The following is a 17,114-nucleotide window of genomic DNA, read 5'->3' as shown; positions in this document are numbered from 1 at the left end:
ATTTGTGGAAACTCCTTCTGTCTGATGGGCATGATCTGAGGCTACTGCATAGAAAGGCAAGAAGAGTGTTGCAGGAACTGTATAAATAGAACTATTGCCAGTCTGGACTGAGAGGGACAGAGAAGGGACACATTGGAGGAAAAATGACCTCAGAGGCAGAACTATGGAAGCTAAAGTCTGAAGTCAAGAAACCATGGGCCAGAAGAGTGGACCCACCCAAGAACTTGGAGAGGGTGAGTTTGCCCCGAAGGCAGAGAATGGGCTTTCTACCTCATTGCAATGGAAGAGTTGTGCTGCCTCAGGCCTTTGGAGGAGGTGAAGCACATCCCTTGGGGACTAGGGAGAGCCTGGCTGCCAGCACAAGAATGGTTGTTAAACTGGATTAGGTGATGAAAGGGTTGAGTATGTGTCCCAGAGATGGCAGAGAGCCTGGGTGTGGCCCCAATGCTTGAAGAGGGAGGACCTAAGATAAAGGTGGCTTCCCCAATGTCCCCCAAGGTTGCATTTGGAGAAAGGCGGGCTGCTGCATAGGCCCTTGGAAAAGGTGGGACTACTGCTTTCTAAAGCCCCGAAGATAAATGACTCTCAGACTTTGAAATCTAATGGAGTTTGCCCTGCAAGTTTTCGAGACTTCTTGGGCCCAGTGACCCCTGTGTTCCTTCTAATTTCTCTCTATGGAAATGGGGGATATTTATCCTATGACTGTCCCTCTTTTGTGTGTTGGCAGCAAATAGCTTGTTCTGAGTTATACAGGTCCAGAGCCAGAGGAGAATTTTTGCCTTAGGACTGTCCATGCCTGTAGCTGACTTTGATGAGACTTTGTACTGGTTTCAACCTTGTATTGTATTTGTATTGTTACTGAAATGGTTTAAGGCTTTTGTGATATTGTGATGGAATGAATGTATTTTGTATATGGGAAAAACATGTCTTTCTTAGTGTGCTGGTTTGAAGTATGTCCCCTAGAAAATCCATGTTTTAATCAAAATCTCATTTTATAAAGGTAGAATAATCCCTATTCAATACTGTATGTTTGAAACTGTAATCAGATCATTTCCCTGGATGATGTGATTTAGTCAAGAATGGTTGTTAAACTGGATTAGGTGATGACATGTCTTCACCCATTTGAGTGGGTCTTGATTGGTTTATTGGAGTCCTATAAAAGACTTGGTTTATAAACCATGCTTTAATCCTAATCCCATTTTGTAAAGGCAGCCATTTCTTCTAATCCCTATTCAATTGTTATGTTTGAAACTGTAATTAGATCATCTCCCTGGAGCTGTGATGTAATCGAGAGTGGTTGTTAAACTGGATTAGGTGACGACATGTTTTCACCCATTTAAGTGGGTCTTGATTGGTTTATTGGAGTCCTATAAAAGAGGAAACATTTTGGAGAATGGGAGATTCAGAGAGAGCAGAGAATGCCGTAGTACCACAAAGCAGAGAGTCCACCAGCCAGTGACCTTTGGAGATGAAGAAGGAAAATGCCTCCCGGGGAGCTTCATGAAACTAGAAGCCAGGAGAGAAAGCTAGCAGATGATGCTGTATTTGGCATGTGCCTTTCCAGGTGAGAGAGAAGCCCTGACTGTGTTTGCCATGTGCCTTCTCACTTGAGAGAGAAACCCTGAACTTCACTGGCCTTCTTGAACCAAGGTATCTTTCCCTGGATGGATGCCTTAGATTGGACATTTCTATAGACTTGTTTTAATTGGGACATTTTCTTGGCCTTAACACTGTGAACTAGTAACTCATTAAATTCCCCCTTTTAAAAGCCATTCCGTTTCTGGTATATTGCATTCCAGCAGCTAGCAAACTAGAACACTTAGGGTCCAGAGGGTGGAATGTGCTGGCTTGAAAGGATCATGTGCCCTAGAAAAGCCATGTTTTAATCCTGATCCGATCTTGTGGAAGAAGCTTCCAGCATTCAGAGTTGCCAGTGAGAAGCCCTTGTCAGTTTGATTCTTATTTCTTTGTATATAATATGCTCTTTCTCTTTGTCTTTGACACTCAAGTTTCATCACAATCTGTCTAGGTATGGTTTTTCTTCTCTCTCCTCTTTTACATTCTAAGGGCCCTTTCAATCAGAGGCCTTTCATCATTCTTTAATTCTTGTCCAATTATTTCTTCAGAAATTTTTCTATTTTAACTTTTCTTTTTTTCTGGGGCACCTATTTTTTTGAGTATTGTATGTTATCTCTGATTCACTAATTAATTCTTCAGCTTTATCCTTTCTGTTAATTATCCCATGTATTTTATACCTTATTTGAATAAGTATATTTTAATGCCTAATATTTCCATTTCATTATTACAGTTCTTCTTTCAAATAGTTTATTTCTTTCTTTAAGTTTATTATGCTTATTTTAAATTCTTGGTTTATCAGTTCTGATGTCTTGGTTTCTTGATTTTTCAGACTAACTCCATGGTTCTGCCTCTGAAGACATTTTACTTTCACTTCATCTCTTTTCTGAGACTTTTAGTCCAGACTGGCAGCAGTTCCTTTTGTACAGCTCCCACAACACTTTTGCTGGCTTTCTATGCAATATGCTCAGATTGTGCCCATCAGACAAAAGTAGTTTCCAAAGTTCTTCCTGGGTAACTCCATCTCCAATCCTGGCTTTTTCTGTAGTATCTGACTGCTTTCATGTTTGTTTAAATCCTCATTATTCTGTTGGATCTCCCCTTCTGGAAGCCCAGAGTTTTTCAGACCACCAGTTTCTGGTTTCTTTACGCCAAAGAGTTCAGTGCTCAGCAATCTCTTTCCTGTTGCTTTTCACTATAAACTACAAAGAGAAACCAGGCTGCACTTTCCACATTTAATTTGGAAATCTCTTGTGCTAAATATCTAAGTTCATGGCTCTTAAAATTTACCTTCCAGCCAAAGCTACTAGTCAGTTTTGCCAGATTATCTGCTATTTTTTAACTTTTTTTATTAATTAAAAAAATTAACAAAACATTAAGATATCATTCCGTTCTACATATACAATCAGTAATTCTTAATATCATCACATAGTTGCATATTCATCATTTCTTAGAACATTTGCATCGATTTAGAAAAAGAAATAAAAAGACAACAGAAAAAGAAATAAAACGATAACAGAGAAAAAAAAGATTATACATACCATACCCCTTACCCCTCGCTTTCATTTACTACTAGCATTTCAAACTAAATTTATTTTAACATTTGTTCCCCCTATTATTTATTTTTATTCCCTATGTTCTACTCTTCTGTTGATATAGTAGCTAAAAGGAGCATCAGACACAAGGTTTCACATTCACAGAGTCTCATTGTGAAAGTTATATCATTGTTCAATCATCATCAAGAAACATGGCTACTGGAACACAGCTCTACATTTTCAGGCAGTTCCCTCCAGCCTCTCCACTACGTCTTGAACAACAAGGTGATATCTACTTAATGCATAAGAATAACCTCCAGGATAACCTCTCAACTGTTTGGAATCTCTCAGCCATTGACACTTAGTCTCATTTCACTCTTCCCCCTTTGTTCGAGAAGATTCTCTCAATCCCTTGATGTTAATTCTCAGCTCATTCTAGGGTTTTTCTTAGTCCCTTGATGTTGAGTCTCAGCTCATTCCAGAATCTCTGTCCCACGTTGCCAGGAAGGTCCACACCCCTGGGAGTTATGTCCCACGCAGAGAGGGGGAGGGTGGTAAGACTGCTCAGAGGCCACATCTGAGCAACAAAAGAGGCTCTCTTGGGGATGACTCTTAGGCCTAAATTTTAAGTAGACTTGAACTATCCTTTGTGGGGTTAAGTTTCATATGAACAAACCCCAAGACTGGGGGCTCAGCCTATAGCTTTGGTCATCCACACTGCTTGTGAGAATATCAAGAATTCAACTTGGGGTAGTTGAATTCTTGATATTCTCAGCATAATGTCCTTAAGGTCCATTCATGTTGTTACATACTTCATAACTTTATTCTGTTTTACAGCTGCATAATATTCCATCTTATGTAAATGTCACAGTTTGTTTAGTCAACTGTCTGTTGATGGACATTTTGGCTGTTTCCATCTCTTGGTAATTGTAAATAATGCTGCTATAAACATTGGTGTGTAAACGTCCATTTGTGTCCTTGGCCTCATGTCCTTTGAGTAGAGACAGCATATAGATGGGTCCTGTTTTTTAATCCATTCTGCCAGACTATGTCTTTTGATTGGAGAGTCTAATCCATAACATTCAGTGTTATTACTGCATGGGTAGTACTTTCTTCTACTATTTTGCCTTCTGGATTTTATATGTCATATCTAATTTTCCTTCTTTTTACCTTTACTCATAGTCTTCCTTTCTACACTCTTCTCCACATCTCTCTCCTGTCTTCGTATCTGTCTCTAGTGTTCCCTTTAGTATTTCTTGCAGAGCTGGTCTCTTGGTCACAAATTCTCTCAGTGAATTTTTGTCTGAAAATGTTTTAATTTCTCCCTCATTTTTGAAGGACAGTTTTGCTGGATATAGAAGTCTTGGTTGGCAGTTTTTCTCTTTTAATAATTCAAATATATTATCCCACTGTTTTCTTGCCTCCATGGTTTCTGCTGAGAGAGCTGTGCATAGTCTTATTGGGCTTCCCTTGAATGTGATGGATTGCTTTTCTCTTGCTGCTTTCAAGATCCTCTCTTTCTCTTTGACCTCTGACATTCTGATTATTAAATGTCTTGGATATGTCTATTTGGATCTATTCTCTTTGGGGTACGCTGTGCTTCTTGGATCTGTAATTTTAAGTCTTTCATGAGAGTTGGGAAATTTTCAGTGATAATTTCCTCCATTAATTTTTCTCCTCCTTTTCCCTTCACTTCTCCTTCTGGGACACCCACAACACATATATTCATGCGCTTCATATTGTCTTTCAATTCCCTTAGTCCCTGCTCATATTTTTCCTTTTTTTTTCCTATAGTTTCTGTTTCTTGTTGGATTTCAGATGTTCTGTCCTCCAGTTTTGAAATCCTATGTTCTGTCTCTTGAAACCTACCATTGTAGGTTTCCGTTGGTTTTTCCATCTCTTCTTCTGTGTCTTTCATTCCCATAAGTTCTGTGATTTGTTTTTTCAGACTTTCAGTTTCTTCTTTTTGTTCTTTCCTTGCCTTCTTTATATCCTCCCTCAATTCATTGATTGGGTTTTTGATGAAGTTTTCCATGTCTGTCCGTACATTCTGAATTAATTGTTTCAGCTCCTGTATGTCATTTGAATTGTTGATTTGTTCCTTTGACTGGGCCATAGCTTCAATTTTCCTAGTGTGATTTGTTTTTTTGCTGGCGTCTAGGCATTTAATTACCTTAATTAGTTTATTCTGGAGATTTCTTTCACTTCTTTTATCTAGGGTTTTCTTGCTGGATGAATTTGTTGTCTATCTGTTCTTTGACATTCTGTTCAGCTTTATCTGGACCTTTAGCTTAAGTTTTGTTTAACAGAGGAGAATTTTTCAGTTCTTGTTTTCTTGTTTCTTGCCCTGCTTGTGTGGTGCCTTCCCCCCCACCCCACACTTAGGATGTTCTACTTAGGTATTATATACCCCAGCCAGATTTTCCCAGGCCAAACTGGCCTCCTATCAGAAGGAAAGAGTCACCTGTGTCGGTGTTCCCTGAGGGTGAGACCCAGCAGGTTGAAAGACTTTCCTGTGAAATCTCTGGACTCTGTTTTTCTTATCCTGCCCTGTGTGTGGTGCTTGTCTGACTGCAGGTCCCACCAGCATAAGATGATGTGGTACCTTTAACTTTGGCAGACTCTCCCTGCTGGGGGCATGGTGGAGACAGAGGAGAGGCTGTAGGCTGGTTTTAATGGCTTGAAATTACCAAGCCCTGGTGTGTGAATTCCTTGAGGGAGGGATTATGCCTGAGTTGGGCTTTACCCCTCCCCTGGAGAAGGCACAGGCTCCAGACAAGCCCCCCAAAAATTTCACTTCTGCCTATGCCTGGGGCAGTTGCAGCCTGAAAAGTCCTGCTGCTGTATCCAGAGGCAGTCAAGCCTTTGTAGATACACAGCCACAAAAACCTCTGTTTCCTTCTTTTTTTCCCCCTTTTTCTGTCAATCCTGCCCCCTTGGTGCCGGGGTAAAAATGAGCAACCTCTGCTTTGATCAGGTTCACCTAAGCTGAGGGCCTATTTTTAGTAGTCAGAATTTGTTGATTAGTTCCACAATTGGTGCTTGATTGTGCCCAGTCCCTGCTGCTGGTAAAGTCCTTTCCTTTCCCCTCTTGGAAGAGGCCTGTGGGGGAGGGGCGCTGGCCGCCACAGCTTTGGGAACTCACGGTTCTGGGGGGTGCTCGCAGCCAGTCCAGCTGGTCCAGACTGGGGTACGCTGTGTGTCTGGTCACTGACGTGGCCCCAGGAGCTGTTCTGTACTGTTTCTGGTTATTTAGTAGTTGTTCTGGAGGACGAACTAAAACATGCACGTTGTTAAGCCGCCATCTTGACCCGGAACTTATCTGCTATTTTAAAACAAAGATCATCTTCCCTCCAGTTTGCAATACACAAGTCCCGAAGATAAATGACTCTCAGACTTTGAAATCTAATGGAGTTTGCCCTGCAGGTTTTTTAGACTGCTTGGGTCCAGTGGATCCTGGGTTCCTTCCAATTTTTCCCTATGGAAATGGGGTTATTTATCCTATAACTGTCCCTCCTTTGTATGTTGGCAGCAAAAAGTTGTTCTAAGTTTTACAAGTCCAGAGCCAGAGGAGAATTTTGCCTTAGGACAGGCCTTGACTGTATTTCACTTTGATGAGATTTTTTACTGTTTCTGAGTTTGTATTGCATTTGTATTGTTACTGAAATGGTTTAAGGCTTTCTGATATTGTGATGGAATGAATGCATTTTTCATTTGGAAAGAACATGTACTTTGGAGGGTCCAAAGGGTAGAATGTGCCAGAATGAATCTTGTATACCCCAGAAAAGCCATGTCCCTTAATCCTCATTCAGTAATCCTGGGCAGGACCTTTCTGATTGTTTCCAAGGAGATGTGACCCACCCAATTGCGGGTCATAACTTTTGATTAAATAGTTTCCATGAAGAGGTCTCTCCACCCATTCAAGGTGGTGTTGCTTACTGGTGCCCTTTACGAGGGAACATTTTGGAAGGAGCCACTGAGCCCAGGCAGCCAGACACCTTTGGAGATGAAGAAGGAAAACACCCCTGGGGGAGCTTCATGAAATAAGAAACCTAGAGAGAAAGTTAGCAGATGTCACCATGTTCACCATGTGCCTTTCCAATTGAGAGAGAAACCCTAAACTTCAGTGGCCTGCTTGAACCAAGGTGTTTCTCCCTGGATGACTTAGATTGGACATTTCTATAGCGTTGCTTTAATTTGGACATTTTCATAGCCTTAGAACATGTAAACTTGCAACTTAATAAATTCCCCTTTTTAAAAGTCGTTCCATTTCTGGTATATTGCATTCTGGCAGCTTGTGAACTAGAATAGTTTCTGATACTAATAGTTTGTTATTTTGTTTTTCAAGTAAGTATGCTTTCAGATATCTTATTCTCTTGAGCCAATGTTATCAGCTATTCTTCCTGATAATGCATACTGGGAACAGCTATGGGTCAGATCTAGTCTTTGTTAGCCAGGATAAGATCAGGGAGAGGGAAAAGAATGAGCTCTAGGGTGGAAATCCCAGAACCAAAGAACCTTAGTTAATCACTCCAATTTTTTGCCCCCTCATCAAGCAATTCTACAGGTCAGGATGACACCTTCTGTTCACTTCATTTCATAAAGGAGCTACCATAAATTAAAATGCACCAGCTACGGGGTTTCATCAGAGGTGAGTGGGTGTGAATGCCCAAGACTAGTCAATCCCCAACTATGCAATGCAATTCTTGACCCAAACAGAGTTCTTAATTGCTTTGATTTTTACCTCTGCTGACAACCGCGTCAGCAATCTAAACTGTTTCCACTGATTTCCAGTGAGCAGAGAGACATTGATTGTCCAAAGACGAAGGTGGGAGATTTTGCCTTAACACACTTCCCCAGGAGTTCCTTAGGACTGTTCCATTATTTTGGAGATTCCGTAATGTTTTGTTCTATAGTTCCTCCAGGACTGACCTTGGAGTAGGGTATGTGAAACCCATGCTAATTTGCCATCTTGTGAGAACCAGAACCAATATATCTTTTCTCTGCCATTCCCTTCATTCTCTTCTTCTGGAACTACTATCAGGCCTATGTTAGAGTTTTGTAATCTATCTTCCATGTATTCTGTGGCAGTTTTAACACATGGTCCAAAAATTTTTGACACTCCTCTTTTCAAGAAATAGGGCTTTTGTTTCTTCCCCTCGAATTTGATACCTGACTTCTTGGCTGATAAAAAATATAAAGTTGATGCTTGCTCTTGGACCCCAGTCACCATGCTGTAATGAAGCACAGGCCACAAAGAGAGGTCACATGCAAGTGTTATGGTTGACCTCCAGCATTAATCATGTGAATGAAGTCACCTCGGGATGATACAAGCCAATAGTCACCATGTCATCCCCAGCCCTTGAGCCTTTCTATCTGGCTGAGACCTCAGGTGTCATACAGGAGAGACAGTCCATCCCCATTGTGCCTTGTCTGAAGCCCTTACATACAGAGTGTGAGCACAGTAGACCAGATGTTTTACGCCATTAAGTTTTGGAATGGTTTGTTATAATAGATAACTACAACATTTTTTAACTACTCATAATTTTTATCTTTTTATTCTGTTATTGATGAATTCCTTAGTTATATACCAATTTATCCCATCTGCTGAAGTTTTCTAACACAGAGTGTTTCACTTCTGAAATGTCTAATTGGCTCATTTCATATCCATTTTTGTTTTATTTCTGGCTCATATTTTTGTTTGTTGCATAAATCATTGTCCTTTTTGTAAATGTAACAACTTAATTCATCTCTGTAAGCATCTTAAATGGTTTTGTTTTGAATGGTACTTATAAAAATGTCTTCTTTTTCTTCCTGTCCCTGGCTATATTCATTTCCCAGACCTCCTGCACATGTTCTAGAATCATGCCCTATATTTGTGATTTGGGCTTCCTGCCAAATGTGATACCGTAAATAGTAGATATGATTCCATCTTGCTTGTTGGCTGCAAGGTTCAGTATATAGTCTCGATGTTGTATCTGTGTCTTTCAACTTCTGTAGGCCTGCAACAACCTTTCACATATAGCTTCATGAACCTCTTCTCTGTGGTTTTTCAACCTCCTTTCATAAACAAGAGAGACCAGTCCGAGCTGCTGGCTCTAAGCAATAAGGTTGGCTTTAATTCTCCATCTTTCATGGAGAAAATTTGCTTCTGATAGCTCATAAGAGCCACACTAATGTGTGTCAATGCCAGCTTCTCATCTTTCGTAGCTCAAAAACCACAGGGTTTTGGTCCTCTTTACTATTTTATGTCTCTATTCCATTTTCAACCAGAAAACCCTAGTTATTTTTACTTTTAAACATTTCATTTCAATGTTAAATAAATGCAACCAATACTTTAAAGTAATTTAAAAGTTGCATAAATTTAGGAATAGGTCAAATATTTGGTTGGGGTGATGTCTGATCAGTCACTTACTCTGACTAATGATACTCAACTTTATAGAAAGTAGACATTTATATGGGAGAATTATATGGATAAATTCTGCTTCCAGGAATTAGGCAAATTCATTTTTAAGCAGAAAATGAAACAAGCCAAAAAAAAAACCAGACATGACAGAGAACTATTTATTTATTTATTTTTAGGAGAATTCCATAAAACCAAACAGACCAGTTCCATTTCTTATAAATCAGTATATAAATCTATTTTAAATGACATCTCTATTATACATAGTTTATAAACATATAAACATGTCTACATAATAAATTTTAAATTTTCATGGTTTAATATATATTTTATAGTTTTATAACTGTAATTGAAATTTAAAATCAAGTGAGTATAATTTTCATTTTAAGTTGAAACCTTTATTGTGAATAACCTTAACAAGATTAAAGAAATTTATGCTTGCTTAAAATAATCTAACATACAGGATTACAAAGAAATGCTACTTTTGATAAAAATGTGTTCTATATGGATAATTGCAGTTTTAAAAACTTGCTCTTCATCTCAGATAATAGGGTTTAGCGAACAACAAAATACATAATGACATTATTGGATTATAATCCAAATACAAAATAAATATCCACGAGTCCATATGTAATTAACTTACTAAATAAATAAACAAATACAAGTGGCAAGTCGTCCTTATAGAAGAATTCTAATAACTGTACACGGAATGAAGGAAATTAAAAATCACCATTAGAATGCCACAGTAGTATTTGCCACAGGAACGAATACTAAAGTTTGTGGACAAAAGTTTAAGTTGAAATATATTTGCTTAGTTTCAAAGTATCTCTCTCCAAGTATTTATTAATTACAAAGGGAAAAACAGCACAGTGGAGAAACCTGGAAGATACCTAGCCTAATGATGAAATTTAGCATCACCAATAACATGATGTATTGCCATCATGTACTGATAAGATGCAATGAAGAGACAACATCATTTCTAATGTGTTTTCCCAATAATGCATAATCTCAATCTAATGATGAGAAAACAAAGACAATCCCAAATTGAAGAACATTTTACAAAATAACTTCAAAGGTCTCAATGCCATGAGTGTCAGGGAAATACTAAGTAGAAGCTGGGGTCCTGGGTGGATCCTGGAACAGGAAAACTGATGAAGTTTGAATAAAGGCTGCAGGGTAGCTATTCTGCAGTTCTTCTATAAGTCTAAAGTTATCTCATAATAAAAAGTTTAAAAAGATATTAAATCCTCTAGCAATAAAACTTCCAGTAGAAATATAAATTTACATATTCAACTTAAATAGGTAATTGAAGCAATTTGCCCAAATCAGCTACATAGTTTTTTCACATGGGCAGGCACCGGGAATTGAACCGGGGTCTCCAGCATGGCAGGCGAGAACTCTGCCACTGAGCCACCGTGGCCCACCCATGGTTTTAATTTTAAAAATATTTATCAGGGTCTTTCAGATAAGACATTCTAGGCACTTGGGTTACAGCTTTGACTAAATCTGAGCAGTTGTAACATTACTTGACATTTTGCAGGTAAAGTAATCGTCCTAATTCATTCCAGTTCTCAATTTAATTTGCTATTGGAGACCTGCACATAATCTCAGATGGTATACCGAGTTGTCTTCAAATACAAATGGCTTACTTCATATTCAGAGAATTGATACAGAGGTGTTAGTTTTTAATCATCAACTACAACTGGAATTTGCTTGGGAATTTGAAGTCTGTACAAAAATAAGATTAAATCATCATTTAATCCAGTGGACCCCAAATCTGTGATAAATTTTCACTGATCTAAAGTAATTATGAGAAAAAAGTGGCAAAATAAAATTTTCATAAAACTAAATATATTTTAATTTAAAAAGCAGTTGCCTTTATGAGAATATTATCTTGCATTTTGTATTAAAATGTATTTCCTGTATGAAATAATGGTGATAGAAAATGATAGATTTTATTTTGTTTTGATTTAATACCAATACATGGAAAAACAAAAGGTTGCAAAACCTACACCGCCTCTCCATTTTCTAACTGTGTGTGTGTGGCTGTGAATGTATGTGAATTTTACTGCTGTTTGAAATTCAAAGTCTGAAAATTACTGCTCTACACCATTTTCTTTCCTTGTCCTTGACATCAAGTTATGCTCTATTAATCATGATCACATCACTAAATATAATCAAATACAGTTAAGCAACAAACTATGTAATGTAATCAAATACAGTTAATCTAGTGGTCTTTAGCTAATGTTTGATTAACTGATTACTACTTACCCATTAATTCTATGTCCTTTCTCAACTGAAGCCTCTGATTTCAGCAAGGCTTAACCAACCCTATTTGGTTAACATGTCCAAATGCACTAGAACATATTTCTATATTTTGAGTAAGAAAACTTTACTTCGAATGAGCAGGATTATAGTTCAGTTTATGAAAAATATGCAACATAAGTGAGAAAGATAATTCGCTGATATTCTGCAATTACCTCATCTATTCTCAAAATATTAAGGCAAATATTGAAGGTAGCCATAGGTTACACAAATTCTGCCCAAACCATCTCCAATACTTCAAAACTAACTTAGCACTAAATTTTTAAAGCATTCTCCTGGCCACCAGGTAGTCAACAAGGTGGTGAAGGATTTCCCATTACTGATCAATCATAAATACCAAGAATGAGGCTTATATCAACAAATATTACACACATTCATATAAAATAAGGCATATCAATATAGCCTCATTAAAGCAAACTTCAACTTTTAAGGCATGGTTAGTAGCATTGATAGCATCCCTGAAATGTTAATGCTTTTATATTGGTTTCTTCAATGTTAAAATGAGGACCTAAAATACCTTCTAAAGGAAAAACAGTCATGATCAAAAGAAGCCTAACTTGTTTCCCTTCTGCATTTAATTGTATGAGTAATTTTTCCAGGAAATACCTCTTTTTCTCAGTTTCCATGTCATCATCAGAATGCACAGAGGGGAAAATGGCTTAAAATCAAATCTCATATGACCTGAAAATGTGTCTTTTCTTAAGGCCACTTCATTGGTATGAACTCTTTTTCCTTTAATACTTTTTTGTTTTGTAGTTGTTTGAGAGTCTATAGCACTTGATAACTACAGCAAGCCTAATTTATTTTTATCCTCAACCACCATTTATCCCCCACATTCAAACAAGTACTTCCTGATAAAACAAGGGCAGACATCTGGGCATGAAAGAGAAGGACATGAGACTTGTCTAAGGCCCAAACAACCATCAAGAAATTTACATCTAACTTAATTTTGGAGAGCTTTCCTGAACTAAATATTTTCAGCCTTATACCTGCCCTTCCTCAGATATGCAAACAAGTCCTTCCTTTTTTTTTTTTTTTTACTCTGCTTCCCAACATGATTATCTCTGAGGATCACCATTTACCAGGCATTCCCATCATTAGGAATATTGACATAACAAGGTATTCATTCAAAGTTGATCTCCACTCAAACATGAACCATCAAAGGATAAAGTCTAGAAATTTCTGAATAATGATAAAATTAAACTATATTTCTGTTAGTCAAACCTAACTGCTTCCTGATTTGTCAAAACTGGAGGCTCATTTTCTTACCTTTGCATATATAACTTGCTACTGGCAAATAATTTAAAGGCAATATAAAAAGATATCTCTATGAAACTAAGCATTTCAGGGTGAGAACTAATGAACTTCTACAGGAGACATTACTTGCCTAGCACAGAAAAAAAGGAAAAACAGGAGTTCTTACCTCTGCCACATACGCCCTTTATAGATGGTGACATTTCTTTAAGTAGGCTCCCAACCATAAAAAGGATTACAGATATATGCTCTGGAGATCAGAATAACTGTTTTGTAATAAGTAGGCCAAGCATCACTCTGGATTTCCCATTTTCACTGACCTAGGCATCCTTTTGTCTCCACTGAAGCTACAATCCACTACCATTTTTATTTCAATAAGGGTGAGACATCCTTGCAAATTAGTCATAAGATTGGACTTCTCTCACTTCTGGTTTTTAATATAATTTACATATACTCATCAGGTATCCGGGCATGGCCCTCCGGCCCCCGAGAGCTGTTCCTATCAGAATCTGGAGGTAAATTAGAACCAGCCTCTGTTTTTACCTCTCCAGTGCCCTGGGGGAAGGGGAAGTTGGGCATAAAGCGCTTAAGAAACCGAAACTCACTAGCACCAGTGCCGGTGGCTGAGCACATTTCATACGGACAAGGCTGGGACAAGGATCCATTACCTCCTACTTGTACCAGGTTGTTAGGGAAATTACAGTCATCGTAGAAATGTTCTTGAATTCTGAACTTTTCTCTGTATTTAATCTTCTGGTAGATGTGTACAATGAAGATCACTGTGACAGAGAAGAGAAAGAGAAAGGAAAGCACAGCCAGAGAAATGACCAAATATTTAGTGGATGTGTTCACCCTTCTAGGATGCTTAGAGGGATCCGGGAATTGTAGGTAGGGCTCTGAAAAGCCATCTACCAGCAGGATGTTGAGTGAGGCAGTAGTGGAGAGGGCTGGTTGACCATGATCCTGAACAAGAATGATCAGTTTCTGCATCATAGGATCTCTCTCAGATATCTGCCTCAACGTACGGATTTCCCCATTTTGTCTTTGAACAGAGAATAAACCAGGGTCAGTGGACTTAAGTAGGTGGTATGAAAGCCAAGAATTCTGACCTGAATCGCCATCCACAGCCACCACCTTAGTTACCAAATAGCCGACCTCTGCAGACCTGGGCACCAGGTCATTGCAGGGCAAGGTGCCGTTCTGCAGTGGGTACAAAATCATTGGACGGTTGTCATTGTCATCCAGGACAACCACTCTGACAGTAACTTGGCTACTCAGTGACAGGAAGCCCCCATCAGTTGCCCTCACCACAAACTGAAAATCTTGGATGGCCTCATAATCCATGGTTCTCAGCGCATAGAGCTTCCCATTATCTGAATTTATAGAGATGTAAGCAAAGACTGATAGATCTCCACTTTTGGGAGGCAGCAGAGAATATGTTACTTGGGCATTCTCCCCCAAATCTAGATCCTCTGCATGGACTTTGCCAATAAAAACCGCTGGGCTGTTGTTTTCCCTAACAGTCAAGACATAGGAATCTTCCGGAAACACCGGGGGATTGTCATTAATGTCAGATATTAACACCTCTATCACAGTCTCAGTGGATAGGTGGGGTGGTCCGGTATCCATGGCAACAAGGGTGATGTTGTAGGCTGAAACTTCCTCCCGATCCAGGCCTCTGTCAGTGACCAGTGAGTAAGAATTCCGGAAGGTAGGTCTGACGGCAAAGGGAAGGTCCCCTCTGAGGAAACAGGTGATTTTTCCTCCCACTCGAATGTCACGGTCTCTGACGGTGAAAAGGGCCACGACAGTCTGGAGAGGGGAGTCCTCAGGGAGGGGGCTGGAGACGGAGGAGACCATCACTTCAGGGGGATTGTCGTTCACATCCACCACTTCCACCAGGACTTTGCTGTGGGCGGAGAGACCTCCTCCGTCAGTAGCTCGAACGTCAATGTCGTATGTTTCAACCGCTTCAAAATCCAGGGGCCCTCGGAGCCGAACCTCCCCGGTGTGAGCATCAATCTGAAACGTCTGGACAACTGCATCTGGGTTTTCCGCTAAAGAGTAGGTAATCTCCTTGTTGGTGCCCTCATCTAGGTCCGTGGCAGTTACCGTAGCCACCAGAGAACCGCTGGCGCTGTCCTCGGGGACCTGGGCGCGGTACACGAGTCGCGAGAACTGGGGCACGTGGTCGTTGACGTCCAGAACCAGCACGCGGATGTGGGCGGCGCCGGACTTGGGCGGGGACCCGCCGTCCACCGCAGTAATTGTCAAGTTGACTTCAGGCTGCTCCTCTCTGTCCAGGAGTTTATCTAGCACCAGCTCGGCATATTTGGGCCCGTGGCTGCGGAAGCGGGTGTGCAGGTGGAAAAAAGCGTTGGCGCTCAGCGTGTAGTTCTGGAGACCGTTGAGGCCCACGTCCAGGTCCTGGGCGCCCTGCAGAGGAAAACGAGAGCCCAGCGGGGTGCTCTCCGGGATTTTTAAAAGCGGCTCCTTGTTTAGGAAAACGGGGGCATTGTCATTGATATCAAATACCCTGACCTCAGCCCGGAAGGACTGCAGCGGCTCCACCAGGACGATTTCAAATTGCAGGACGCACGGGTCGGCTTTACCGCAGAGTGACTCCCGATCCAGTTTCTCCTTCACGAACAGGTCCCCGGTTTTGCGGTGGAGCCGGAAGTGCAGTCTGTTGCCCTCCGACACGAGCCGCGCCCCGCGCGCAGCCAGCTTCCCGACCTCCAGCCCCAGGTCCTTAGCCACATTGGCCACAAATGAACCGCTCTCCATCTCCTCCGCCACCGAATACCGGATGGTTGCCGCATCCCCCACTGATAGGCACAGAAGAAGGAGAAGAGACCCCACTTGCCTGCTTTGCAATAATTTCCTGCGCGCCACCGCCATCGGGTCTCTCAAGTGCCCTCGGCGCGGCCGCCGCCGGCTGTTTGTGGATATGCTTTCACTTTTCCGCAACAGGTTCCTGCAGCCACTGCCCTCTGCTTTCCTAGACTCTTGCCGCAGCGCCACCAGCGGCTTAGCCCAGCTCCGCAAAGTGTTTTGCACTTAGACAATCTGCGTTGAGCAATTCAACTCCCCAGTCTATCGAAAGTATTAATAGATATGTTCTCATTCCGGAGACTTAGGTAGAGGTTGAAAGTTTGTTGCCAAAGTAACGGCACACTCGCCTCGTAATTCCCTTTCAGAAAAAAGTCCTTGGGAATTGAGAAGCCAATGAGGATACTCGCTCAAGCTGAAGTCATCTTATCTGCAAGCCGGCTGGGGCTGCTGCAGCAGTGGGTGAAAAGCGATGAAGTAAACTCCATCTGCACACTCTACTGTCCGCCCAGAGACCCCGTGAGAGGCAAAAAGCTCTGCAATGTCTTCTGAAACACGAGCCAAATGTGTGGGGGTGTGTGTGTGGGGGTGCTTTGAGAAGGTGTTGGGTAAGAAAAGTAAGGAGAGACAGGGAGACTTCATCCTGTGTTACGTGGGGCCCAGTGGGTATATACTGATAGGGGACTTGGCCAACTGGTCTCTTGATTTGCACAAATCCATTCTCTGCCCCAGAATGCTCCAGGGCTTAGGAGGCAGCTGGTTTCTGATGGCAGTAATATTTTTTTGGATGTGATTTCTGTGTGTGGGCACTGTGATAAGTGATTTACATGCAGTATCTCATTTGATCCATACAACAACCCTATGAGGTACACACCATTATTATTACTTCTTTTTACAGATGAGGAAACTGAGACTTCAGAGATAGGTCACTCCCTGAAAATCTCCTAACTGGTAAATATCTGAAATGAAACTTAATTTTGTCTAACTCCAGTTTATGGTCCTCATCAGTATATTACTCTGCTTCCCAGATAATACAATGGATAAATCAAGTGAAATAAATGTTTGGTTATGTAGAGAGAAAAAAAATAGACTACTCACATATATTTGAAAAACTAATAGACTACTCACATAAATAGAAATACAGGAAATACATGTTAAGAGTTTCCTTTTCGATCACAGACCATTTAATG

At 40.5% G+C, this 17,114-nt stretch overlaps 1 protein-coding gene across 1 annotated transcript in view; it reads right to left on the bottom strand.

The window, feature by feature from the left end:
* PCDHB1 (protocadherin beta 1) overlaps window positions 1-16,017 on the bottom strand; it is a 38,396-nt gene extending 22,379 nt beyond the window's left edge. The window contains exon 1 of the mRNA XM_077137215.1: window positions 13,262-16,017. Within this exon, the coding sequence (XP_076993330.1) occupies window positions 13,537-15,993 (2,457 nt within the window). The 5' untranslated portion in view covers window positions 15,994-16,017 and the 3' untranslated portion in view covers window positions 13,262-13,536. The remainder of the gene's footprint in view (window positions 1-13,261) is intronic.
* Between the last annotated feature and the right edge of the window lie 1,097 nt (window positions 16,018-17,114).

This window comes from Tamandua tetradactyla, chromosome 20 (assembly GCF_023851605.1).
Source record: "Tamandua tetradactyla isolate mTamTet1 chromosome 20, mTamTet1.pri, whole genome shotgun sequence".
Taxonomy (NCBI): Eukaryota; Metazoa; Chordata; class Mammalia; order Pilosa; family Myrmecophagidae; genus Tamandua; species Tamandua tetradactyla.
The sequence above is the reverse complement of the archived record's forward strand: the minus strand, read 5'-3'. Positions and strand labels throughout refer to the sequence as shown.